The sequence below is a fragment of the Canis lupus genome, chromosome 4 (assembly GCF_003254725.2).
Source record: "Canis lupus dingo isolate Sandy chromosome 4, ASM325472v2, whole genome shotgun sequence".
NCBI lineage: Eukaryota > Metazoa > Chordata > Mammalia > Carnivora > Canidae > Canis > Canis lupus.
In genome coordinates this window covers 20,920,017-20,946,839 of record NC_064246.1, presented here as the reverse complement: position 1 = coordinate 20,946,839, position 26,823 = coordinate 20,920,017, and the positions used below count along the sequence as shown (strand labels likewise).

General features: G+C 52.4%; 1 protein-coding gene and 1 long non-coding RNA gene across 3 annotated transcripts in view; one reads left to right on the top strand and one right to left on the bottom strand.

The window, feature by feature from the left end:
* Positions 1-24,887, bottom strand: part of TSPAN15 (tetraspanin 15) — a 50,492-nt gene extending 25,605 nt beyond the window's left edge. The window contains exon 1 of one of the 2 annotated variants that reach the window (XM_049109024.1): positions 24,674-24,887. In XM_049109024.1, coding sequence (XP_048964981.1) covers positions 24,674-24,769 — 96 coding nt within the window. In that variant the 5' untranslated portion in view covers positions 24,770-24,887. The remainder of the gene's footprint in view (positions 1-24,673) is intronic. The other variant, XM_025434613.3, reaches the window with a different exon arrangement.
* On the top strand, positions 6,327-9,619 carry LOC112651389 (uncharacterized). Its single transcript, XR_003130773.3, has 3 exons — positions 6,327-8,238; positions 8,385-8,449; positions 9,455-9,619. It is a non-coding gene; the product is annotated as an uncharacterized LOC112651389 (long non-coding RNA).
* Positions 24,888-26,823: the final 1,936 nt, after the last annotated feature.

Genomic DNA, 26,823 nt, shown 5'->3' with positions numbered 1-26,823 from the left:
CAAAGCGTCGCATTTTCCTTGCTAGTCAGCCTTGCAACATTTCCAGACCACTGAAGCCATAGGAAAAACTGTGGCAAACCCAAAGCCAAGCCTCCCAAGTCCCCCAGCACTGTGTGCTGAGCCATCACACACCCACTTCTCCTGGTCCAGCCAGGGGGGCTCCGGGCCGGGCAGACAACCCCCAAGGGGGGCTCCCACACAGCCTGGGCCGCTCTGGGCTCCTCATTCAAGTGCTCAAGGGGCAGTGGGCCTGGAGAGAGGCAGCCGTACCCCTCCCAGGAACTTCAAGATTTCCAATGATATTTGCATCTCCGACACTATCAATTTGTGTTTGCATTCGAGTATAAAATAAACTGTCAGTGCCAGCATGTAATCAATCCCAACCAGTCCTCTCTGCTAATTATAGCCTTTCCCCAAGGCTGGTGGTGACCACTCCAGCCCCAGCCAGAAGCAAATGGTGCCGGACAGCTTCAGCAAGACAGGGCTGGGGGCAGGGAGGTGGGGGGCTTCGAGGAGGCTGGGCACAGTCATGACCATCTGGGGCCAAAGAGGGGATGCTGCTGGCAGCCCCCAGACAAGGCCCAAAGCACCAGGCTTCGCAAGCCCTGTGGCATCTCCAATAGGGCACGCAGGAGCCCTGGGGCCCAGCATAAACCAACCTGAAGGTTCTCGCTGAGCCCTGCAGCTTGGAACCAGCTTTCCCCACTGCAGGGAGAGGCCCAGCTTCACACAGATGCTGGGAAGTGGGAGGCACTGGGAGGCATTCCAGCACCTGTGTCTCCTCCTTCGGGAAGCATCCGGTCACCATCTGCTGGCTCATCCTCAGCTGGGGCAAGTCTCACAGCAGACCTGCAAGACCCGTTTTCACCCTTTTAGGCACATACTAGCCACCTACTATGTTCTGGCTCTTGAAATGTGACTTGTGTGCCTAAGGAACTAAATTTTAAATTTTATTTCATTGTGACTAATTTAAATTTCACCACAGGTAGCTAGCAGCCACCACATTGGACAGCACAGCTCTAGAGTATCCCCCATTGAAGGCTGTCCCTCACCACTCTCCACAATGCTCCTTTCTGAAGCCACAGAGACCATCCTTATTTAAAAAGCATGTGCCCTAATCATCCGGCCACAAGCTAGAGCGAGTTCAATTCATATTCACTGACCTCATTCAGCAGAAAACAGTCTCTCCGCCCAGTTGCTCCGAAAAGCTCATTTCGGGGCACCTGGGTGGCTCAACGGTTGAGCGTTTGCCTTTGGCTCTGGGACATGATCCCAGAGTCCAAGATCAAGTCCTGCATCGGGCTCCCTGCATGGAGCCTGCTTCTCCCCCTGCCTATGTCTCTGCCTCTCTCTCTGTGTCTCTCATGAATAAATTTCAAAAATCTTTAAAAAAAAAAAAAAAGCTCACCTCATGTTGTCCCCCTCCTCTTGCCCCTCGGGAAAGCAGGACAGGCCAGATCCAGAAGTCCCTGGGAGTGCCCTCAACCCGAATGGATGTCTCCTCCAGGAGAGTGCCAGACCCACCTCCAGGACCACTGGGCAGTTCTGAGCTCCCGGGTCCCGGAGCCAGGGGCCACTGCCCTGCCCCAGCCAGCCCATGCTTAAGGAATGGGGCTCCTCCCAACCCCAAATCAAAGCCAGCCCCTTGGGAAAGCAACAGCTGCTGTCTCCTGCTGCCGGCAAAGGAGCCAGTCTCTCTGGCCTTTGTCACTGGTACTTTGTTATCAACTCTGCCTTGACCGTGAATAGGACTTCTCTCTTTTAACAAAATCTAGACATCAAGTGCGGAGCACTGGGTTAATTGCAGACCTTGGTCCATGATACTCTCTGACACAGCTCACTTTCACGTATAATGTAATAAGCACCACTGACTAGCCAGTTCTGCCCCCACTGATGTGGTGAGGTCACACGCTAAGGTCCCACATATGCGTAGGTCTGTTTGTGGCTCCTTATCCCTACCCTCCGTCAGTCTATCTGCAAACAATGCCCCCTGATGATAGCAACTACAGCTTTCTGATACATCCGGGCATCTAGAAGGCTAAGTCCCTTCCCGTCTTCTTTTGAAGTGGCTAGATATCCTTGGACCTTGATTCTTCTGTAGCATTTTGGAATCACCTTATCAAATTCCAAGAAAAAAAAAAAAAAACCTGCTGAGGTTCCACTGGATCACGTTGAACCTATAGATCCCTTTGGGGAGGAATGACATCTTTATCAGGACTTCCTGTCCATGAGTAAGGTTTATTCCTTCTTTATTAGGACAGCTCTATGAACAGTGCTTCCCAGGCCCTTTGAGCTTTTTGGGCAGAAATGGATAAAGGCCTCTAGAAGACTGGAGGGACCCCAGCTAGGTCCAGGGGTGGAAAACATGGCCTTTGGAAACAAGGTGGATACAGTGGTCTGTTTTGCTTCCCCTCCTGTCAGCAACAGATAGGCAAGAGTCTTCTTGATTTCGAAGACTCCTACATGCACACAGCACATTCCAGGCTAAGCTGGGAGGTTTGGCAGGCCCAGCTATTTGACCTGGCCAGGGCAGAGCGTGGAATTTCTAATCAAGAACTCCCCACATGTACCAAACACTGTGGGGAAGAGCTGACCCAGCTGGGACTCTCCTTAGAAAAAGTTTGGGGGCAGACAGGTGGAAGTGGTAAAACAGATAACCCGTAAGGATATTCTGAGACAAGAGGCAGAGCAATTACTTCCTCCTGGGAAATCAGAGAAGGCCCAATGGAGCCGAGCCTTGAAGGATACAAGGTAGTTTGACTTCCCACCACCGGATCCTCCACGAGTGCAGGGACCACTGGCCCAGTAAACCTGCTGGAAGAATGAATCTGAGAAATGATATTGCTTCAGATGCCCATAAGCCCAAAGAAGAAACTCTGGTGATAACATTCTAGAATGGAGCGTACAAGGCCTACAGATCAGAGTGCCCTGTGTTTAGTCTGGAAACAAGGGAAAGAGCAAAGGGAAAAAGGAAAGTCAAAAGCAGGGATCCCTGGGTGGCGCAGCGGTTTGGCGCCTGCCTTTGGCCCAGAGAGCAATCCTGGAGACCCAGGATCGAATCCCACATCAGGCTCCCAGTGCATGGAGCCTGCTTCTCCCTCTGCCTATGTCTCTGTGTCTCTCTCTTTCTCTCTGTGACTATCATAAATAAATAAAAATTAAAAATAAATAAAAAAAAAAAGAAAGTCGAGAGCAAATCACCTCCCCCCAACACACTCCTCATCTCTGGTTTTCTTTTCCCACCCTCTCCAGACCTCTCACTTCCCCTACCCCCTCACAGAACCAAGAGAGTCAGAAGCCGCCTCCCAGGGCTATATTCCCGCAGCATCTGGGTGATGATCTTCCCAGATCTCAGCCCCAGGTGGGCTTTGGCCAGGTGGACTCATTAACAGAGCCCAATTGGCACAGGAGCCACTGATCCCTGGAATGCATCCTGGATGGGTGGGCCTGGCAGTGGGGACAGGATGTCCCCCAGCTCTGGTCACTGCAGGCAGTACCCACAGGCCTAGGGTAGAGCGCTAGCTGAGAAGCCAGAAATGGGGAATAGAGACTGGGATATGGGTTTGGGGCCCCTCAGGAGGAAGAGCTCTACAGTGTGGGGTTGAGGGGGTCCTTCCTGCTGGAGTGTCCACTCAGGAGTACATCCTGTGCCAAACCACCACTGGTCACCCTCTCCCTCTGGCCAGGAGTGCCTTCCCCCCCTGCAGCAGACAGTATCCAGTGAGCAAAGGCTCTCCGGCTCAGGGCTGTGGGCTGCTGGCAGGAGTGCTGGCTGAGGCCTCCCCACCTCTCAGACCTTTTAAAAGGAGACACAGGCTCACAGGGGTGACAAGAGTGCTCTGTCCTAGACAACAGCCTCCAGTTCAGGTCCCAGCAGTCTTTTAGAGCATACACGTGTCCCCCAGCTACTGGGCCAGACATCCCCGATTCTTCTGCTGGCCTGGGGCTTTTCCCAGAAACAGTGTGGTAGTCATCCCCCAGAACCCAAAGTGGAGGTGAGAGGAACTCCAGGACCAGGGTTGGGGGATAGGGGTAGGACGAGGGTCTCATGTGACCTCACTTCTCCATGACCCTCGGGGCTGCTGAAAGGAGAAGCCCTGGTAAAGGAGGCAGCTGCATGGATGGGAGAGCTCAGGCAGGGGAGGGCAGCGGGAGGGGTAAGGAAGAGACGAAGGACCCTCCAGCATCAGTACAGAGGTGCTGAGGCCCCCTGGCCAGGCGACCACTGCCCAACGGTCATCCAGCTGAGTTGACCATATGTAAATTAAGGGTTGTCTCTACACTGTTTCATGTTTCTTATTTTTAACATTAGATGTAGTTTTATATCTAAGAAAAAATGAATCAAAGTGCTTTTTATATATATGTGGCCCTTCGCAGCGGTTTAGCACCGCCTGCAGCCCGGGGTGTGGTCCTGGAGACCCGGGATTGAGTCCCACGTTGGGCTCCTTGCATGGAGCCTGCTTCTCCCTCTGCCTGTGTCTCTGCCTCTCTCTCTCTCTGTGTGTGTTTCTCATGAATGAATAAATAAATAAATAAATAAATAAATAAATAAATAAATAAATAAATCTTATATATATATATATATATATATATATCCCTTGGTTCATTCTTTCTCCCTTTATCCCTGAACTAGAGTTGGAAGGGAGAGGAGGCAATCAGATCACAAGCATTAGTGCCTGCGTGTGTGGGGTCTTACAGAACAGGAATTGCCTCCACTCCAAGGACGCGTGACTCCAAACCGGTCAAAAGACAAAAGGGAAAAGGAGCAGTATCAGAATTGGAAGGGGGAGGGGACTTTAATCCCAGTCTGTCACTAACTCCCACATGACCTTGGGCAAGCCCCTCCCCCTCTCTGGGACTCAATTTCCCTGCTCCAAAAGGGAAGGGGTTGGCTACAAGCCCTAGAATCCTTTCGCTGCTCTGGAAGTCCATAGAAACTCATTACAAGGACAGCCCCACCTAGAATCCCAGCCATCAGCAGAAGGTGGCCCAAAGTCCCCTCCCCAGGTTGCTGTCCTACCTGGTCCAGAATGTCACACTTCAGTATGAGTAAAAGCCCTAGAGGGGACAGAGGTGCCCTTCCCACCCAGCCTCCAAGGTGCACACCTGCCACACTGTCCTATAGCAACAGTAGATAGGACACCGACTGTTCTTTGGAAATAGTAAAGATGTAGGGTCTAATACCCATCCCCCAAAACTCAGCTCAGAGCCCTCCTCCCCGGGGAAGCCTTTCTGGATCACCCCAGCTACAGAGGTCTCTCTTCACTTCTGATCACCTATGAAGTCAACAATGGGAAGCCCTCACCAGAACTGATATTTATCGTATTAGTTATGCTCATTGAACAAATAATGCCAGGTGTTTATTACTTACTGCATGCAGGGCACCATGGCAGGACCCAGCAACACACATACCATCCTTGACCTCAACAGCTTCAAAGTCTGCAATGTACTGTGCAAATGTGTTAGTTCCACAAGTTCACAGGTATTTTTTTATATATATATAGATTTTATTTATTTGTTCTTGAGAGACACACAGAGAGAGGTAGAGACACAGGCAGAGGGAGAAGCAGGATCCACGCAGGGAGCCCGATGTGGGACTCGATCCCGGGACTCCAGGATCACACCCTGGGCTGAAGGCGGTGCTAAACGGCTGAGCCACTGGGGCTGCCCAGTACACAAGTACTTGGTGGCTTAGCTCCCAGACCACACTCTCCCCACGGAAACCATATGAAAAACAGTCAGGGCCCAAGCTGGTCCACAGTGGCGTGATGAACCGCAGGATCCCGAAGCAGGGTGTCACGCAAAAATTTCTGGTGTTCAATAAATGCTCTTCCTCCTTCCCCAGTAAAGATATAGTACTGTTCAAACACCAACATTTTCAAATTAGATGCCAGAAACCATTTCCCCTTTTAGAGGCACTTTGCTCCAAGGATAATTCAGAGAGAAAGGAGTCCCTATTTTGAATTCCAAGGTAGCCTTCACTGATTCCACATATATTTATTAAATACCTATTATGTGTCAAGCCTGGGCATAAAAAGATAAGATAGGTCCTGCCCTCAAGGAACTCAGTCTAGTAAGACACAATTGCACACCAACAAATGCAGCAGTTAGGAAAACACTGGGGTAGAGTGTGCAGAGGGGCCAGAGAGGAGGAGATGCTAAATCACAGGCAAGACCTGTGAAATCTGAGGTGGTATCTGGAGAAGGTGATGCTTGAACTGAGTCCATTTAATGCATGGAATAGACGAGCAAAGATTTCTGAAGTAGACAAGCAGTTTCGGATGCCCATGAAGGTACCAGGGGGGCAGCAGGTCAGCATAGCTGGAGCCAAGCACAGGTGGATGGAGGAACAGGGGGAGGCCCAGCAAGCTCACTGAGGCCAGACCACCAAGGCCACATCTCTCAGGTTAAATGGGCATGTACATTCATTCAGTGTCTCTCTACTGAGGGGATTTTTAAGCCAGTGGTTCTCAAAGTTGTTGACCTCAGGATAACCTTTTTTAGCCTTAAAGTATTTGGAGGACCCTACAGCTTTGGTTTTTACAGATATTCATTATTTCCTACATAAGAAATCAAAACAGACATATTCTAAATATTTATTGACTCATTTAGAAATAACAATAGATTTACACGTTAGCCTAAATAGCATACTTTTTACAAAATATTTTCCGAAGAAATGGAGTGAGAAAGAGTGGCATGGGCTTTACATCGTTGCAAACAATGTGTAGCTGATGGAAGAGAGCTGCAGTCTCATAGCTGCTCCTCGCTCAGTTTGCTGCCATATTACTACCCCAGGCCCTGGGACACCCCACTGGACACGTCGCCCGAGGATGACAGTGGGGAAGGCAAGCAACATCTCCCTATCACTATAAAAATGGTTTTGACTTCGTGGACCTCTTGAAAGGATCCCCCCCAGGGCTCTGAGAGCAGCTATTTGGGGAACTAGAGGCAGGGGGTGGGGGGAACACAGCTAGAGCAGCAAACCAAACACATCAGCCCCAGCTTTGGGGGAGTTCACATTCTAGATGGGGAGAGACAAATAAGAAAAACTCCATATGTCATGGTTATAAGTGCTACGGAGGAAAATAAACAGGAAAGGAGGCCAGGGCGGCTCGGGGAGGGGACTGTCATTTTACATGGCTTAGCCAGGGAAAGTGACCTTTGAGCACACTTGAAGTAGGAGAGAGCTCTCTAACATCCATGCGATGTATGGACGAATGTTCAAGCAGCTCCCGGGACCTCGGAAGGTGCTCATGTGCTCACAGAAGAGCATCATCTATGGGGTGGCAGAGGGGCACAGAGTAGGAGATGAGGTCAGAGGGCAGGGCAGGGCAAAGCAGGTCAAATGGAGCTTTTCAAGCACCTGGGAGGATTCTGACTCTTGCTCAGAGTGGGCGGGAGGTGCGCAGGTTTGCAGAGGAACGTCTGACTGACCCGTGGGTAACTCAACCATGAGTTACTGGGACTGACTGACATGCTGAAAATGGACTGAGGGGGTGGAGGTGCAGAGGGAACACAGTCAGGAGTCTCCTGTGATCACTCTGATGCCAGGTGGCAGTGGCCTGGTCTAGGGTGGACATGGGGCAGGGGGTGGGAAGCAGGCCGACCTGAGATATGTTTCGAAGTTGCAATAGGGAAAGAGCTGAAATGATTTAAACAGGGAGTCCCACGCTCAGATTTGCTTTCAGAAGTCCTTTCAGGGGCCGCCTGGGTGACTCAGTCAGTTGAGGGTCTGCCTTGGGCTCAGGTCATGATCCCAGAGTCCTGGGATCGAGCCCCCGAGTGGGGCTCCCTGCTGGGTGGGAAGTCTGCTTCTTCCTCTGTCTCTGCCCCTCCCCCTGTGTGTGCTCTCTCTCCCTCCTCAAATAAATAAAATCTTAAAAAAAAAAAAGTTCTTTCATCGAACAGAATATTCACATAGCCGGAAGAGTCACCCCATAGCTTATTTGTCATCAAGAGGAAGCGCCTGTTGACAATGGAGGGGCCGGCGGACGGGCTTGGCACTGCAGGCCGCGCATCCTATGCCTCCGAACCCCCGGCGGTGCCCGGGCCTCCTGCCCCCGCGCAGTGCTTGTATCGGAAATGTGTGGCCTGAGCCCAGTGACCAGGAAACCGAGAAGCGCATCCAGAATCCAGACCGCTGGTGCTTTGCACATCACGGGCCGGAGGCGGCAGAGGGATCACAAGCAGCCCCGACGGCCGGGGGATTCCAGGGACACGTCACGGCCAAGACAACATGTGAGCCTTGCGTGCGGCCTGCTGGAGTCCAAGATCAGCCCAAAGGACCTTCGGGGGAACAACTGGGGAAATTTGCGGATGGGAACTGCATACGAGATGAGGTTTTGTCTTATGGAGTTTTTGTTTTTTTTGTTTTTTTTTTTCAGATGGACAATGGCAAGCTCTTGGGAGAATGCCTTTTTTGGAAAGCTGAACGCTGGAGTGTCTGAGGGTGAGGTCACAATGCCTGCAGCTTTCTTTTGGCCCAGTTGGCAAAAAAAAAAAAAAAAGTGTTGTATTGAAAGAGAGAGGTAGAGAGAGAGAGATGTTAAGATGTTAGCAATTGGTAACCAAAGGCATGCAGGTGTTCTTTAAACCCTTCTTTCAACTTTTCTGTGGGTTTAAAAAAAATTTTTTTTTAAAGCTCATTTCCCCTCTCACAACTTGATTTCGGAACTACTGATTTGAGGCTTCTCCAGCAACCAGGGTTCTCCAGCTTGCAAGACAAAGAGCTTCTCCTGCCCCACCCCAACCACACCGGAAGCATCAGAGCCAGGGAACAAAAGACCACGTCCCACGTATCTGTGGGGACACCGACTTCCCGAAAACCTGCTCATGCATGCTCGGTGTTTGTGGAGCGTCCACGATCTAGCAACGCCAGGGCATGTTGGGTCTCACTAAGCAGGCCGTGGGCAGCCAGCCCTGACTTGGGCAGCAGCTTCGAGCACCTCCCCCAGGGTCTGGCACAGGGCCCAGCATGTGCGGCTGGCGATTCAGGGTGGAAGCTCAGGGAGTCCCCAGTCAGGCTTCCAATGGGATGAAGGCTCATACAGGCCCCTTCCACCCCTGCGTTCCACATCAGTATCCAGGCCCAGCAAGCCTTTCCCTATCTACTTTGTGAATCTCCCTGAGCAAGAAGAGGGCAAGGCCCCAGTAGGTCTTGGGGGATCAGGCAAAGGCAGGCAGGTAACACAATGGTCCTCCCGGGACACCAGAACATATAACATTCAGGGACTCGGAGGTACTTCCACCCATGTTTCAGATGCACTGGGACCTTTCTGTCAAAGTGAGATTCAATGCAAGGCAGGAACTGTGGTGCTGGATCCTGATTATTTTTTTTAATCCACTGTGAGAAGTACTGTAGGGACAACTGGAGAAATTTTAACACGGATCTTGTATTTCCTTAGGCACGATAATGGTGGTTATAGTCAAGAATGTTCTTTTTTTTCTTTTTCAGGAGATGCATCTTGAGATATTGGAGTGAATTGTCACAATGTCTGCAACTTACTTTGACATGGCCAAATGTTTGGATTCTGGTTGGTGGGCACCTGAGTGTTCCTTGTGTCATTCTTTCACCTTCTCTAGGTTGTACTCTTTTTACAATAAAAAGTTGAGAAAGCAAGCAAGATGCAAGTTCTATCCCAAGAGGAAGCCTGCTTACAGGTCTGAGTTTTCCCTTTAGCCTGGGCCACAGCCCCGGGCCTACTCACCAGAGGCCAGTGGCCGGCAGCTTCCTGTGGCCTGGAATTAATGCCCTAAACAGATGTATCACTAACTGCTAACTGGGGCTAAATATAGGTTATAACAGGAACCTACCGATTATGCATCCAAGAAAGCCAGCTAGAAAACAGGACCCCGAGGGCTTCAGGACATGCCCCTCCCTGTGGACTGGGGAGAGGCCTGGGGGGAGGGGGAGGGGGGCCACTCCACACCCTCAATTCCCTCCTCCTCTACTTTAAGAAAAGTAGGACAAGAGAGCACACACACAACAAACTATCACCATGCAGCCCATGCAGCCCTGGTGCCAAGTGCCAGCTGTGAGAGGAGGTGAAGGCCGCATGACCGGCCACTCCCTGAGGCTGGGCTGCTGCAACCTGGCAAAGAACGCCCGCCAGCTGGAGGCCCTCCGCCACTTAGGAGCTGCATGACCTTGGACAGGCCACTTCCCTGAGGGCTGGTTGTCTCTGCTATTACCCAGGAGCACTAACACCTGCCCAGTAGTCACTCAGAGGCCCCGGGGAGACGGGGACACTCCTTTATAAACCTGTGAGGTGATGTAATACTTTTTCCTTAAAAGTCAACAGCTCCAAAGACTATATTAAGTGCCCACACCTGACCAGGAGGTGCCACTACTTTTCTTTAAATCAGCTGACTTTTCTTATTAAAAGAAATATGATCATGGGGTGCCTGGGTGGCTCAGTCAGTTAAGCGTCTGCCTTCAGCTCAGGTCATGATCCCAAAGTCCTGGGATTGGGCTCCCTGCTCAGTGGGGAGCCTGTTTCTCCCTCTCCCTTTGCCCCTCCCTCCTGCTTATGTGCATGTGTCCGCACTCTCTCTCTCAAATAAATAAAATCTTAAAAATAAAGTTATAAATAAATAAATAAATAGATAGATAATAAATAAATAAATAAATAAATAAATAAATAAATAAATAAATAAATAAATAAAAATCCTGACCTAACCTGTCAACATCTATGAGATCACAGATTTGAGGGACACCTGGGTGGCTCAGCAGTTGAGCATCTGCCTTTGGCTCAGGGTGTGATCCCAGGGTCCTTGGATCGAGTCCTGCATTGGGCTCCTCACAGGGAGCCTGCTTCTCCCTCTGCCCATGTCTCTGCCTCTCTCTGTGTGTCTCTCATGAATAAATTAAAAATTAAAAAAAAAAAAAAAGAAGAAGAAGAAGAAGAAAGAAACTCCTAAGGAATTGAAAAAAAATATTTAAAAATAATAATGAGGGACATCTGAGTGGCTCAGTGGTTGAGTGTCTGCCTTCAGCCTAGGACATGATCCTGGAGTCCCAGGATCGAGTCCCACATCGGGCTCCCTGCATGGAGCCTGCTTCTCCCTCTGCCTGTGTCTCTGCCTCTCTCTCTGTGTTTCTCATGAATAAATAAATGAAATCTTTATTTAAAAAAACATCACAGATTTGAGATACTAATTATTTTCTTCAACACATATCACACTAATGCTATTACATTTTTAAATGTTGCCCCAGAGACCATGTAAAAGCCTCTTGTGAACTGCCAGCAATAAGTAGACGGACGCTGCTCTGGCCCAACCCCTTATTTTGCAGATGGGAATTTGTGGCCCAGAGAGAGGCTGTCACTCCCACGAGGTCACACAGCATATTAGCCACCGGATAGCAGCTGTGACCTGGGTCTCCAGACTCCCAGGCCAGTGCTCCCTCCACCACAAGCTGTCCTCCCACATCAGGAACAAGAGTTCTCATGCCCTGGCATGCCCTCCTCTGATGAAAAAGTAAAAAGGATAGTGAGGGACACTGATAGACAGGGATGCCGGCTCCATCTCTGCCTTCCTGCAGGTCCAGAGAGCTGGTGCCTTGTGCCACTTCGGGTCTGCTCGCTCCTGGCCCACGCAGGGGGATAGTCAGCCCACCTCCGTGCAGGAGTCTGGGACCCCTGCCCTGGGAAACTGATCCCCACCCTGGGGTCCTCGTTCCTCTAGCAGAGCCTTGGGGAGAACCGGAGGGCCCCCAAATGCCTCGGAAATGTTAGATGGCTGCCGGAGTCACAGAGCCAGTGAACCAACAGCTCCCCCCACCCCACCCCCAAAACAGCTCATGTCTCCGAAAGGGAAACACTCTCCCAAAAAAAAGGCCCTGAGACACAAAGGAACTGAGAGTGAGGCTGAGCATTTCCTTCCTTGCAAGTTCCCTAACCTCTCTGGGCCGCTCCTTACCTCAGTGTAGAGTGAGGCAATGATAATGCTGCCTCTCACGGTTGCTGGGGTTGCTGGCTGAGTAAATAAGAGAATGTCTAGCAAACAGAGGGAGGGCTCACTGATTGTTAGCTTTAAGAGGACAAAACAGGGACGCCTGGGTGGCTCAGTGGTTGGACATCCTTTGGCTCAGGGCGGTATCCCGGGGCCCTGTGATCGAGCCTTGCATTGGGCTCCACGCAGGGAGCCTGCTTCTGCCTATGGTCTCTGCCTCTGTGTGTGTGTCTTTCATGAATAATAAAATTAAATTTTTTTTTTTTTTTAAAATGGAGGAAACAGAAGGCACGATTGGCCTGGACAAGGGGCAGCATGGAGGGCTTCCTGGCTGCATAAAGGCAAATTCAGCTCTAAGAGAGGCCAGGCCCAAAAGAGACCTCAGGGAAGGAAGAAGACAGGGACAAACAGGCCCCACTCCTGTCATAGGGTCTGTGTGTCCCTCAGCAACTCCTGTCCTCATCTGGTTTCTGCTCTGATCATGAGTCTGTCCCCCTCCCCACCTTCTTAGAGATGGAAAGAGTCTAGTGGCCACTGCCACCCCTATAGGAGCCCAGAGCCCAAATATCCATCCACTGCTGACTAAGTGTCCCCACCAGAGCCTCCTGGGAGCCGCTGGCTGCCCCGCCCCGATCCCACAGTGTCTGCAGCTGCTCTGTGCTCTCTGCTGGCACCAAGTGAGTGACAGCCTCTCAAGGGACAGGGACAGGGCTGACTCATCTCTCCCCCCACCCACCCAGCACAAGGCCAGGCAAACAGTGATCCTGGGTCAGAGGTGGAGCAGAAGCCAGCCAGAGGCCTGAGTTCTCTCTGGCCCTGCAGGGACCACCCTTCCCCTCTGCACACAAGGCCACACATCAGGCCTCTGTCCCCGGGGCAGGGCAGCAGTCCCCTTTACAGTGTGCACACCCATTCCCTAGATAGAAAGGATAATCCTGGGGGAGATCACCGAGTGCTGCTCAGTGTGGACACTGTGCCACTGGCCACGGAGTGTTAGAAGCAGAGGCAGCTGCTGTGTGGTTGGGGGTATTTCCTCTCCTCTGAAAGGAAGGCACCAGGGGCCCTCCACGGCCCTTGGAAGTCAATGTGGTGCATTTGTCCAGCTCTAGGCTAGGCCTGGGCCAGGAGGGGGAAACAGAAGACTAAGGTGTCCTCTTCCTCACCTGGAGGGTCAGCCCAGGAGGGAGATGGAAGCTAAGGTGGGCAGCAGCTGCCAGAAGCCAGGTGTGGCTTCCTGTCCCGCGGGGCAGCCTGGACTGTAGCAGAGCTTCAGGGTGACTCGGAAGAGGTGGCAAGGGGGCTGGGAGCATGAGGAGGCCGGGCAGAGAGGAGCACAGGCGAGCCTCAGGAGAGGGAGGGCGGTCACAGCAGAGGGACGATGACTGGACCTGGACTCTGAGGTCAGACACAACCCTTGGGAAGGCTGGGCCCAGAGGCCACACAGACCCACGCCATCAGGCACCAAATCAGGGGAAGATCACTTGGTTGATGGGTGAGGAGTGAGACTCATTGGCCACATGACCAGGGACAAGTCACCCACAATTTTCTGTGCCTCAGTTTCCTCCTCAGTGGGAAGAGGATAACTGTGCCTCCCACGGGGGCCAGTGGGCCAGTGCCTGCAGGGCTCTGAGTGGAGCGTCTGCAGGAGGCATCAGCATAGGTGCCAGGAGTAGGTATTACTGGGCAGGAGCCCCGTGCTGGGAGGGGGGGGGGGCGGTGGTGATGGTCAGGGGGTGCTGGAGGGCACGGGAGGGATGCCATCATGTGCCTGCCTCACCAACACTTTGCTGCACCACTTTGGATCCTCAGCACAACCCTGTGAGCCAGGCAGATGGGGGTACTTGTTCCATTTTACAGCTGAGGAGACTGAGGCCCCTACAAGGGGAAGTGACTGGCACAAACCAGCATCTGCATCCATCCCTAAGAAGAAGCTATTTCACTGTAGAGAAGTGTCTGCTGTGTTTAATTTTTTCCAAAGGGGACTTTCTTGCCAATGGAGCCGTTTGCATCTTGGCCTGCAGGGAAGTAAATATTTGCATGGAGAGGAGAAGGAAAAGAGCTTGGTCGGGGTCAGGACTCAGGGGCTCAGAGCCCTCCTCCTTCCTGCTGGGAGAGCCGGAAACATCTACTCTCCAGGCTGCTGGAAGCCCCTCCCAGGACACTGTGTATGGCCGTGGACAAGTCGCATAGGCTTTCTGTGCTGTTTCCAGCCCCTTGCCAGGGGACAGGCTGTGCTGGGCTCAGTGGAGGGCAGAGGGCAGAGGCCAGCCCCTGGAGACCCCCCATTGCAGACTGGGGCCAAGCCCCCTAGCTGGAGTGGAGTGGGTGCTGGCTTCCGGGGCTGATGCCAAATTCTGAGCCTCGGTCACTTCCTGAGGTCAAAAAGACCTTCTAGATCCAGGGGGCCTTGACTATCATTTGAGGCTTCTGGCCCTGGAGCATTTTGCAAGTACACACCAGGCCCCATCTTCGGAGCTGATGCAGTGGGTATGGGGTGGGATCCAGGCACCCCCACTTTTTAAACTTTCCCAGGTGATTCTTACGTGCAGCTGGGAGTGGAAGCCAGAGCTCTGGTGGTGTCTGTGAGGGAACTCTGACTAGCCAGGCCGGATTTCCGAGCCCACTTTCTCTCCATGTGAGTCCTGACTGATAGGCTGAAACTTCCCTGGCCTTCTGGACAATCTGGACGGTATCTGTGCTCTGGGAAGTTAGCGCACCACTGGGAAGAGGCTGGCTGCTGAGGTGCCCAGACAGGAGAGAAGGTCTGGCTGGGATTAGAGAAGGGGTACGGGGTAATCAGCAGGCTCAGCCTGGGTGAGAAGGGCTGGTGGAGGCCTGTGGAGACTGCTAGCTTGGGGTGTGGGAGATGGCTCAGGAGTCTGGGCTTCTGCAGGGGACTGGGATGTACCTGGGGAGTGGGGGGTGGTCCCTGAGTTCTAGGTATTGTTTTCCTTGCAGTTATCCTTACAACATACATCCTTTCACCTGTTCTAAAGGTAACCCTTCTCTCTAGTTAACTTTGTAACTTAAAGAAGTTTCTGTACAACCAGATGAGTATTTTTTGAGTCAAGGATTCATACTTGCGAGTTGAGCTATGATGATTTTTTCCCTTAAATTATATATTCCATTTGAGAACTACTGACGCATGGGCATCGTGTCTGGAATGTTGGTTGTGATCTCATCGTCCCACAGTTCTGACTGTTGCAGGAGAGACATGGCAGGTGGTTGCCTATCCTCATTTTTTATTTTATTTTTCTACCTATCCCCATTTTTTAGACGGGAAAATAGTTCCAGATAGGTGAGCCATATTTGCCTGGGGTCAGGGTGATGAGCTAGTGACCAGTTAGTGGAGAGAGGGGGACTCGATTTCTGACTCTGACCACTGAGCTCTGCAGTGGATTGGATGCGCCCCACACCCTCCCACCAAAAAAAAGATGTGTTCATGTTTGCCAACGTGACCTTATTTGGAAAAGGGGTCTTGGCAGATGTAATTAGGTTCTGAACCTTGAGATGAAATCATCCTGCTCACCTGGTTGTGCCTTAAATAAAAGGTCAAGTGTCCATTTAAGAAAAGACAGAGGAAGCTTTGGGACAAGACACAGACACAGAGGGCAAGGCCACATGAAAGCAGAGGCAGGGTAAGATTTCCCCCGGAGCCTCTGGAGGTAGAAGAACCTTGTGACACCTTGGTTTCGGACTTCGGACCCCCAGAATGGCGAGCAAATACATTTCTGTTGCCCTAAGCCACTGGGTTGTTACAGGGCAGCCTCAGGAAACAGCCAAGGAACAACACAAGCCATCTCTGCTCCCCCAGGTGGGCTCACCAGGGAGGGGCCCAACCAGCAGGAAAATCTCTTCCCCTTCTGGCAGGGTTGTGCTGAAGACCCAGGAGACCCAAGACCTGGATGGGGCTTCGGGGGCGGAACAGGCCTGGCAGGCGGAGCAGGGGTGCACTATAGGGTAGGGGGCCTAAGGGGTGGGGGGTGAGGCCTACCATCAGGGCCCTTCCCTGCCCCTCCCCAAAGGTTGTGCTCCAGCACTGCCTGCTTAGGGGCTTCCTTTGTGCAAGGAACGCCTGATGCTAGGAGGGTAAAACGGGAAGGGAATGTGAGCTAGCTCTCCTGAAGGACTTCCTGGTTCTAAAAGCAGTTTAATTGAAACTGCTTGCCAAGCATGGCTGTAAAACATTTGGGATTTTCTTACAGCCTTTCAGAACAGGAGTGTCACCTGTTCCTTGGCACAGTTAGGAGGTGACGTGGACTTCCAGCCGGGCCAAACCTCCAAGGGTCGTGGAGGGCCCCTGGTGCCTTCCTTTCAGAGGGGAGGAAATACCCCGGACCACACAGCAGCTGCCTCTGCTTCTAACACTCCGTGGCCAGTGGCACAGTGTCCACCCTGAGCAGCACTCGGTGATCTCCCCTAGGATTATCCTTTCCATCTAGGGAATGGGTGTGCACACTGTAAAGGGGACTGCTGCCCTGCCCTGGGGACAGAGGCCTGATGTGTGGCCTTGTGTGCAGAGGGGAAGGGTGGTCCCTGCAGGGCCAGAGAGAACTCAGGCCTCTGGCTGGCTTCTGCTCCACCTCTGACCCAGGATCACTGTTTGCCTGGCCTTGTGCTGGTCAGAGAGGAGGGGCGGTGGTTGGGGGTGTGGGGTGAGGAGATGAGCCAGCCCCGTCCCTGTGCCTTGAGAGGCTGTCACTCACTTGGTGCCAGCAGAGAGCACAGAACAGCTGCAGACACTGTGGGATCGGGGCGGGGCAGCCAGCGGCTCCCAGGAGGCTCTGGTGGGGACATTCAGTCAGCAGTGGACGGATATTTGGGCTCCGGGCTCCCATAGGGGTGGTAGTGACCACTAGACTCTTTCCATCCCCAAAAAGGTGGGGAAGGGGACAGACTCATGATCAGAGCAGAAACCAGTTGAGGATAGGAGTTGCTGAGGGACAACTTTATTAAATCCTAGCTAGATATTGTGGGGGATGTAAGCTGTGAACCCGAGTTCGGTCTCTACCTGTCTGGCGTTCCCTGGCATAGGTAACACCCCACCCCGGGGACTCTCAGAAGTGTTTCTCCCAGCCCCACTACTCCAGGTGCTGGGATCAGCTCTCTGCTTTGTGGGATGCTTCTAGGACAGCCTGCCTGGACTCACATGCCCATTACGTGGTGCACAGCCTCTGCCAGTATACCACTAAAACCCCAGGAATTAAGGGGTGGGAAGGACCTAACCGCCGCCCCACCCAAGGCCATATGCATTCCCAAGGGATCAGACTTCTCAGCCTAAGGCTATTGCCACAACCATGTGCTCTAGGCAGACAGAGCAACCCCAGCACAAAGGAGCCTCTAATAAGACAGACTCTGGAAGTCCTCACATCTGAAGTCCCAGCCCCCTGTGGATACTGGCCCCTATAGGGTGCTTGGTGCCTATGCATCTCTACTCTTGCAGAAGCCTCCCCAAGGCCTCTAGCATATCCGCAGACAGAAGTTTCAGAAGCTCAGAGAGGTGGTCCTTTACGCAGGGTCAACAGCAGAAGCGGCCCTGGATCTGTGTCTCCAGCTGGCACTGCCGGACAATTACACCTCCACTTTCAATCAGACCCCACACCCCTCATACAATCAGGCCCCTGTCACCCTCTCCACCTGTTACTTGGGCCATCCCAGGCTTCCCCATCTGCTTCAGCCATACTTGCCTACCTCAGGACCTTTGTACGTACTATTGCCTCTGTCTGAGATACTCTCGATAGGCCTTTTCTATGGCTGGCTCCTTCTCATTCCTTGGACCTCAGCTCCTCATAAAGGCCTTCCTTGATTGCACCATCTAAAGTAGGAAATTTCATCTCCTCCATTTGCTCCCTAATTCACTCTTTAGCACCAATCACAAGCTACATTTATTTACTGGTGTGTCTGTCTTCCAAGGCCCGGACGAAGTCTGTCTTGTTCAGTTATTTCCCAGGAAACATCGCAGTGCCTGGCATATACAGTAGGCATCAAATAATTATTTGTTGACCGAATGAGTAAAGAACCATCTCCGCCCTGGAGAGAACACAGGTCAGGACTGGACTCCCTGGCCTTCCACAAAGATGTGATTCAAACCCACTTATATCCACAGCTTCTCTCCGGGCAAGGCTTTTTTTTTTTTTTTTTTTAAGATTTTATTTATTTATTCATAGAGACACAGAGAGAGAGAGGCAGAGACACAGGCAGAGGGAGAAGCAGGCTCCATTCAGAGAGCCTGACATGGGACTCGATCCAGGGTCTCCAGGATCACACCCTGGGCTGCAGGCGGCGCTAAACCGCTGTGCCACCGGGGCTGCCCTCCGGGCAAGGTTAATCTTCTAATCTTGTATGTTCTGGGCTAACCCAGAAGACATCTTTCCCCTGTACATGGAGCCAGCCGGTACAGAAATTTCATTATCAGTCTCTTATCTAGTTTACCCTGAGCCCCACCCCAGGCTGGCATTGTGAGTCACCTGGAGAGGGGTGGCAGCAGGCCAGGGAAGGAGGAGGACAGGTTGTTACTCCTGCATCCTGGGGACAAACAACAAGAGACTGTGAGGTCCCCATCCATTCCTACCATTTAAAACAATGCCTTTCTTCCAGAAAGAAAAGGGCTCATGCACAGAAGCCTAAACTAAGAGCAAAGAAACTTCCTTAAGGCCTTCATTTGTTCATCTGTAAGATGAATGCACTGGAAGATTCTCCAAATGCCTCCCAGATCTGCCTTCTTGATTCTCTGGAATTGTTAAGGACCCCTGGCCAGGCTGGGAGAGGGGACCCTAGTCTCATTGCTTCTAGATCTTCTCAGATAGTCGGTAGGCAGGGTGGCTGTTTCTCCAGGATGAAGTCACTTTTTGCTTGAATCTCTCTATTTTCTCTGTGAAATCCTTGCCTAGAATAAGGGGAAAATGATCCTGCCTAAGGATTCAAGCACAACAATAATTTTAAAAATTCAGGAAATAAATTATGTGCATGTACAAGGAGATGTCCAGATGGGTGTTTCTCGGTGTGTAACAGCGGTGCTCTCCCAGGGCCAGAACCAAAGGTGACTTTCACTGTCTTCAGTGTGCTCACAAGAATTGCCTGAACGGTTTTTAACTGAGCACACATATTATTTTCACAAAAACAATAAAGCTCTTTTCAAAAGTTAGAAATTCCTGCTGGAAACTTAATCTATTTTCTTTTTCATCTGGCTTCGTCTAGTGCCTAACTGGGAGGCCAGGTACATAGCTCTTTGCAGAAATGCTATCTACCACGCACACCTTGGGTCCTGAGCAGGGGGAGGGTGGCAAGGGGAAGAGCCGCTGGCGGTCACGGGGACACAATGCACTCAGGCCATGTGGGTCCTGCCCTCGGCCTGTCCTGAACTTGCTTTGGGGTCTAAAGCAACTCGCTTCCTCTCTCTGGGCCTGTTTTCCTCGGTAAAATGAAAAGATAGCTCTAGAGGTGCTTCTAAGGACCCTTCTAGTTCTCAGTCTATGGCTCTTGAGTTCCTAGAAAAATGGAGAGGAGGGTGGGAAAAGATTAGCTAATCCTGAAGTAGTTGATACAGTGTTTATGCTAATGTTCCAGGCACTGGTGTTTGCTCTTCCTATATATTCATCCATTTCATAGTCTCAGGGACTCCCTGGTATCACCCATTTTACAAATAAGGCAATTGAGGTGCAAGGAAGTTAGTTACTCGACTTATAAATAAATACCAGAGTTGGGATTTGAACCCATGCAGCCTGGTATAGGGCCCACACTCTTAGACATTACATTATAGGAAAATATAAAGAATCACAGGCCACGCTATGATGGGGGGGGAGGGGTCCATCCATAGAGAAGGCAAGGAAGAGTTAATACTGCCTCTGGTACTATTGCCTCCCCCACCTACCCATTCCCATTTCCTTCCCACCAAGTCCTTTTTTTCCTGATTGGTCAACATCCCCCAGCCCTGACACCCTTTTGTACCCAACTGGAAATTACTCCATTGTTAAAGCAACAGGCTGATGCTTTTTAGAGGGCCAGTGCTTTCTAGAGGGCCAGTGACTCTACCATCAGCCCAGGCCACCCTGCAAATTCAAGGTCTCAGCAAATCTGACCACTGTTTACACACCAGCCCCACACACACAGGTGCCCCCACCTCAGATCCTTGCTTACAAGACACAGGTTGGGGCTTGAGCACGCCAATGCAATGAGCTTTCCCCAAGCACTTACTGTGTGCCCAGCCCCAAAACCAGCATTTGGAAGAGGATATGAACGAGCTACACCCCTGACCTCCGGGAGTCCATAGTCCAGCAAGGAAAAGCAGTTAAGTAAACAGATCTCTAGGATACCCTGTGGTCAGTGCTAAAATTAGAGGTGTGTCCCTAGTGGGCTGAGGGCACATATGTCAGAATGATTCACGCTGCATGGTGGGAAGAGGAGGCTCCAAGTGGCTCTGAGTGAGCTCATTCCTCATGGACACATCCTCCAAAATCTACCGGAAGGAGCACTGAACTGGGCATGAGATGTAGGGGCTCAGGCCAGCCTTACTAAGTGGCCCTGAAACACACCCTGAGCCCCGAGGCCCCCTCTGAAAACGAGAGGCACCCCCCCACACCGCCCGGTGTAGGACAGGAGATCTTGTGAGTGGTTCAAAGTCATATTTATATTGACTCATAGACTGAGCAAAGGCTTCATTGCTCATTTCCCTTGCCATCCTTCCCGTTGCATGCTGCAGCAAATCTGTGTGGGTGCCAGTTTGTCATTCAGCCCCTCAAACACTTGCCAGGCTGCCTTTTGAACACAGAACACAGCCTACATCACCCACAGTATCTAGCTAGGATTTAATGACGTTTTGTTTTCCCTGCACAATTTAGCATCATGCGTATTGGTTTCCCATTGGCAGTGGTGTATACATAAAGCCTCCTTTTAAAAAAATAATTTAAGGGCAGCCCGGGTGGCTCAGCGGTTTGGCGCCACCTTTGGCCCAGGGCGTGATCCTGGAGATCCTGATGATGGAGTCCCACATCGGGCTCCCTGCATGGAGCCTGCTTCTCCCTCTGCCTGTGTCACTGCCTCTGTGTCTCTCATGAATAAATAAATAAATAAATAAATCTTTTTAAAAAATAATAATTTCAGATTAAAAATGAGTCAGTTTAAAGTAATACAGTAGATAATACTATAACTGGTATAAACTCTATAATTTAACAAACACCAAAATTTTATCTTTTTTTTTTCTTTTTTTATTTTTTTTTTTAATTTTTATTTTTTTTTAATTTTTATTTATTTATGATAGTCACACAGAGAGAGAGAGAGGCAGAGACATAGGCAGAGGGAGAAGCAGGCTCCATGCACCGGGAGCCTGACGTGGGATTCGATCCCGGGTCTCCAGGATCACGCCCTGGGCCAAAGGCAGGCGCCAAACCGCTGCGCCACCCAGGGATCCCCCAAACACCAAAATTTTAAACGCACGTACAAAACCAGGCAAAACGCTTCTGTGCCATGAGACACCCTGACTGTGATTACCACTGGAGGGAGGGAGTGATGACCGGAAGCGGGCACAAGGGAGGCTTCTGGCTTCTGTTCTCTCTGTTCTAGTGGTTGACCTGGGGGCTGATCACTCATGTGTGTTCATTTTGTAAAAATCCATCAGGCCATATACACTTACGCCCAGTGCATTTCTGTATGTCTATTACACATTCATGTATCCTGTAAACCCACCAGTTCTCTTTCTAGAAATTTCCCTGCAGATATACACATGCATGTGCAAAATGACAGGTTCAAAACTGCTCACTGCACTGCTGCTTACAGTAACCAAAGATCGGAAACAACCCAAGTTCCCCAGGTGGGGACGGATTGAATGAGTTTGGGCATAGCCTCCAGTGAGTTCTATGTAGCCATCAGACAAAACGAGGTGGCCACTACCAGAGCTCCAAAATTCACATGGACTTACATTTCAGTGAAAAGGTAAGGGTAGGACTATGTATACTGTGCTACTTCATATGGGAAAAAAAACAGAATACATAATGCAGGTACACGTTCACCTAGGGCATGCTATGGCTGGGATGTTACCTCAGAAGTGAAGAATAAGAAACTGATCATAGATGTCCCCTCTGGACAGGGCAGGCCAGGGGAGAGGGGCAGGAGGGAGGCTGGTCACTGAGGACTTCACTTTGGTACTTTAAAATTTTGTACAGTGTCCTTGCATTTCATATTTGATAATAAGATTTAAAGCAGAAAGTCTTCCAAAAGGTGTGTGGCTAGGGTAAAACTTACAGTCCTTTCCAGACCTAAGTCTGAGACGATGGTGTTAGTACTTTGGGCTTATAAAGCAAGTAACCCTTGGCCCCACTCCTCACCCCAAGGGATGGTAGCAGAGATAATGGGCCTTCCTATAATGGGTTTCCAATTAGCAGCAAAGCCAGTCTAGAACAAATTACTTACTCACGCTGGGCCTCCACCCTGCAGGGAAATCTGGCACCTAGAGCTGCCCTGGGAGGGTTGGCAGGTGGCTGAGTCCTTGGCATGGGTAGGGAGGTTTTTAAGCAGAAATACTTCCAGGGATGGGAAGTCAAGGATTTGGGAAGACAATCTCAGTTGGCTGGAGAGGAAAGATTCCAAGTTCTGAGTCCCACTCTGCCCCAAGAGAAGCAAAGCGAGGGCCATTGAGTGGTCTTGCCCGCAGGCTATAGGGGACAGCGACAGAAGAAGGCCTTGACAATTCTGAGTTCAGCTGTAACCCACATGTCACTATCTCCCCATATCACTAATCCTCAAACCAATCCAGGGAAGTATGGGGCAGGGCATCAGTTACCCATTTCACAGATAGGAAAATGGAGGTACAAGGAGGTTAAGATACTGGTCAGTGATACACATGGAGAGAAGGGGTAAAGCCAGAAACATAGGCCCCACCTTCTGACTCCTGGTCTTCCATTTTCTCCTTACCTACCCGCACCCCCCACCAACAACCTTAGCCTCCCCTCTTTCAACTCTGACCTCCAGAGAGAAGAGCTCCTGCAGCCAGACAAGTAAGGGGCAGGCAAAGAATCCCAGAATCAGAACCCAGGGGCCTGTGAGACCAACAAGCCCAGCAGTTTACAACCCTAACAACAAACTAGAACCACCTGAGGAGTTTAAATAAATCTCTGTGCCAGGGGCCAGGCATCTGTAGTGTTTTTTTAAAGTCTCTGGCTGATGCTAATACAACTTTGGGAGCAAATCACCCCCACCCCAATCCCACATACAACCTTCTGCCTCCCTGAGGCTTCCACCAACCTCTACTTCATCCTCTGGCCCCCAAATGTGCTGCCCATCTCTCTCCCACATTACCTAGAATCAGAGAACTGGACTGGGAACTGGGTTTAGCCTGGTTCTCTCTAGAGAGCCAAGTCATTTAACAGCTCTGAGGTCCCAAATGAGGAAGTGACTTGCCTAAGGTCTCCGAGTGAGTCAATAACAGAACGAGACTAGAATCAGGACCTCTAGACCACCAGGCAAGGGCAGATCCATAGAGCAGTCAAATGGGAAGTCAGACCTGTCACCAGGCAGATCAAGCTGTTCCTGCTAATAGAATAGAACCGCTGAGGGTCTGAAGAGAATACAGTGAGCGTATGTTTGGGGAGGGTTGGGAGCCAGGGATCATTCCCCACCCCACCCCCACCCCCACACCCCCTCCCCGAAGTCCCAGGGCAACTCTGCCCTGTGGCTACTGGGGAGCAGGGGACTCTTCTAGAGCTGCAAGGCTGGAGCTGGCCTATAGAAAGATGTCCTCATTTCTAGGTGGGGGTCCAGCCTCACCCAAAATCTTCATAAAGAAATCAGTCTCTCTCTGAGCCTACCGGGAGGGCCCAGCTTCCCAGTCTACAAAAATAATAGTCGTGGCTCACACTTCTTGAGCTCTTCACGGGTCGCGGTGCTCACCGTACTTGGCCTACCTCATTCAATCTCCACGCCCGTCCTTACAGTTGAATATAATTACTGTCTCTATTTGCAGACGAAGAAATGACGGCCTAGAGACTTTAAGTAACTTCCCCAAGATCACTGAGCCAGAAAGTGGTAGCGGCAGGATTCGAAGCCCGGGTCTCGGCCCCCCACTGCCACCCTGCAGCCCAGCACTACACAAGAGGAGGTAAAGCCCAGCGGCTGCGGGAATTTACCCGACCTGCAGGTGCTGCCGGAGGCCACCCCAGGGGTGATGCAGTGGAATCCTCCAGACTCCGCGGACATGGCAAGCCCATCCTCCTTCTACCGAAGAGGAAACCGAGGCACGGTAGGGAAGCCTCTCGCTCCGGGACGTCCGCAAGTAGCCAGTGGGGACAGGACCAAGAGTCCAGGTTTCCCCGCCCAATCCAGCCCACAAAGCCCGACCACGTCTTCTCCACCCGCTGATGGGGAGGCAAACTCTGCAACCCCCGCGGGCGGGTGGGCGCGGGCAACGCGTAACCGCCGCGAGCGCTCCAGCCCGAGCGCAGCAGACGCGGAGACCCAGCGCTCCGAGCAGGTGCGCGCAGGTGAGCCACGGAGCGCTCCTTCGGCTTAATCCACGGCTCTGCCGCTCCGGACCCGTCGGCTCTGAGATTCGGGCTGAGCCGGAGCGCCGGGGTCTCCTGCTTCCCGGGGAGAGGGGGACGAGGAACCGGGCGTGCAGTCCCCGCGCCCTCCCTGGAGCAGCCAACCCGGGACCCAGGCCCGGGTCGGCGTGCGGGCGGTCCAGGGAGTGCCGGCACCCCGCCAGGTCAGGGTCCCCCCCGGGGTCACTCACCCAGAACACCGTGGAGTAGACGATCAGCGAGAACTTGAGCCAGAGGTAGGAGAGGCGCGCGCAGTAGCGCACCTGCTCCGAGTCCCCGCGCGGCATCCTGGGCTCTCTCCGCGGGGCCGCGGGGCCCGGGCTACGTCCCTCGCCGCGAGCAGCCCCACCTGCGGCCGCCAGCCGGGCCGCGCGCCCCCGCCGCCCGCGCCCGCTCCGGGACTGACATGGGCTGGCCGCAATCACAGCCCCGGCCGGGACCAGCCGGCTCGGCGGCCAATGGGCGCGAGGCCGCGGCCCAGCCCCTCGAGGGGGCGGGCAGGGGGCGGGCAGGGGGCGGGGCGCGGCCCGGGACCCGCCGGAGGCCCAGGGAGGGGAGGGGAGGGGGCGAGGGTTATGCAAACGAGACCCGGCGCCGCTGCGAGGGCGCGGAGGGGCGTGGGAGAGAGCGCGGAGGGCGCGCGGCGGGAGAGCCGGCGGGCCTCACCCGGGGGCCTCACCTGGGGGGGCCTAACCTGGGGAGGCCTAACCTGGGGGGGCCTAACCCGGGGGCCTAACCTGGGGGGGGCCTAACCCGGGGGCCTAACCTGGGGGGGACTAACCCGGGGGCCTAACCTGGGGGGGCCTAACCCGGGGGCCTAACCTGGGGGGGCCTAACCCGGAGGCCTAACCTGGGGGGGGCCTAACCCGGGGGCCGTGCAAGTGCGTGCTTCCCGCTGTTGCCAAGAGGAAAGACCGTAGGAAGAGGGCAGGAATTAACCGCTCAGGTGTTCAAGGTGTGGAAGTGAATGTGCAAGACGTGAATGGAACCAGGAGGTGAAACAGCTCCGCCTGAGGCGGGGGAGGTCCGGAGGTAGTTAGGCAGGTGTGGCAAACCGGGGCGGGGCTACGAGGCTCCCTCGGAGCTGGGGCTGCGCGTTTACTTTTGTCACAGATCCCCCAACCAGCCTTTCTCCTACAAGTTTCCGGGAATCCCTTTCTCTGAAGCCGCTTGAGTTCCCAACCGTGCCCACTCCCCACCCCAAGCCCGGCCTCCTCCTCCGGGAAGCCCTCCCCCTACCCATCCTCTGGCCAGGTCTGTGGCCCTGGCCCTTGCACACACTCAGCCGTGGTCTGACCCGGCCTCTTCTCTCCCAGTGTTTCCCCTCCCTGCGGTCAAAGTCTGTCTCCCGTGCACACATACAGGCACACACCCACACACCCAGCCCACGTCTGACCCAGGCCGAGCTCAGCCTGGGGCTCGGAGTCAGGCAATTGTTTGTGGCCTTCAGTGATTAAATGTGTGGCCCAGAGGTCAGGAGCTCAAGGCAGTGCTGGATGGGGTCCCTGGTGGTGACTGCAGGAATGGCGCCCTAGTCCAAGTCCCCTGCCCCGGACTCCCAAGCCTTCCATATACACACACTCCCAGAGAGAGACCAACACCAAGACAGAGACCACGCGGGCTCCAGCCCCCAGGGCTTTCCCCTAGAAGGAAGAAAGATTGGGGTACAGAGTGTTGGGGAGCAAGAATCTCCTGTCCCCTTCAAGGTCCTTCTAGCCAGACTAAGAATCAAATTGACATGAGGCAGATTAACAGGAGAAAATCAAATTTAATAGAATACGTACGAGGAATCCACACAGATGTGAAAGATCCAAGACAGGCAAAATGAGGTACCTGTGTCGCTCTGAATTAAGGAGAAAGTGACAGGGGTCTGGGGCTTCAAAGAAACGCAATTCACAGGAAGATGAAAAAGAGTAAATGTTTGATAAACGAATGTTCGCTGGGCCTCTCAGGAACAATGGGACGTGGAGGACTTGGCTGGAACAGGCCTTGCTAGGTTCCTCCCTTTGACCATACCTACTTTATTACTATTATTGTTTTTGGAGAGAGGGGGAAGGGCAGAGGGAGAAGGAGAGAGAATCTTAAGCAGGCTGCACACCCAGCACAGAGCCCAGCGTGTGGCTCGATCTCATGACCCAGAGATCATGACCTGAGCCAAAATCAAGAGTTGGATGCTCAACTCTTTACCCTCTTTACTGAGCCCCCCAGGTGCTCCTACATACCTATTTTATGTCATACTGTAGTTATCCGTAGTTATTCACCATTTAAATTCTTTTTAGGCAATTGAGAGGGAGATAAAGAGCTTTTCCTGAATCTACTGGGTTTTGATGCTTTTTAATTT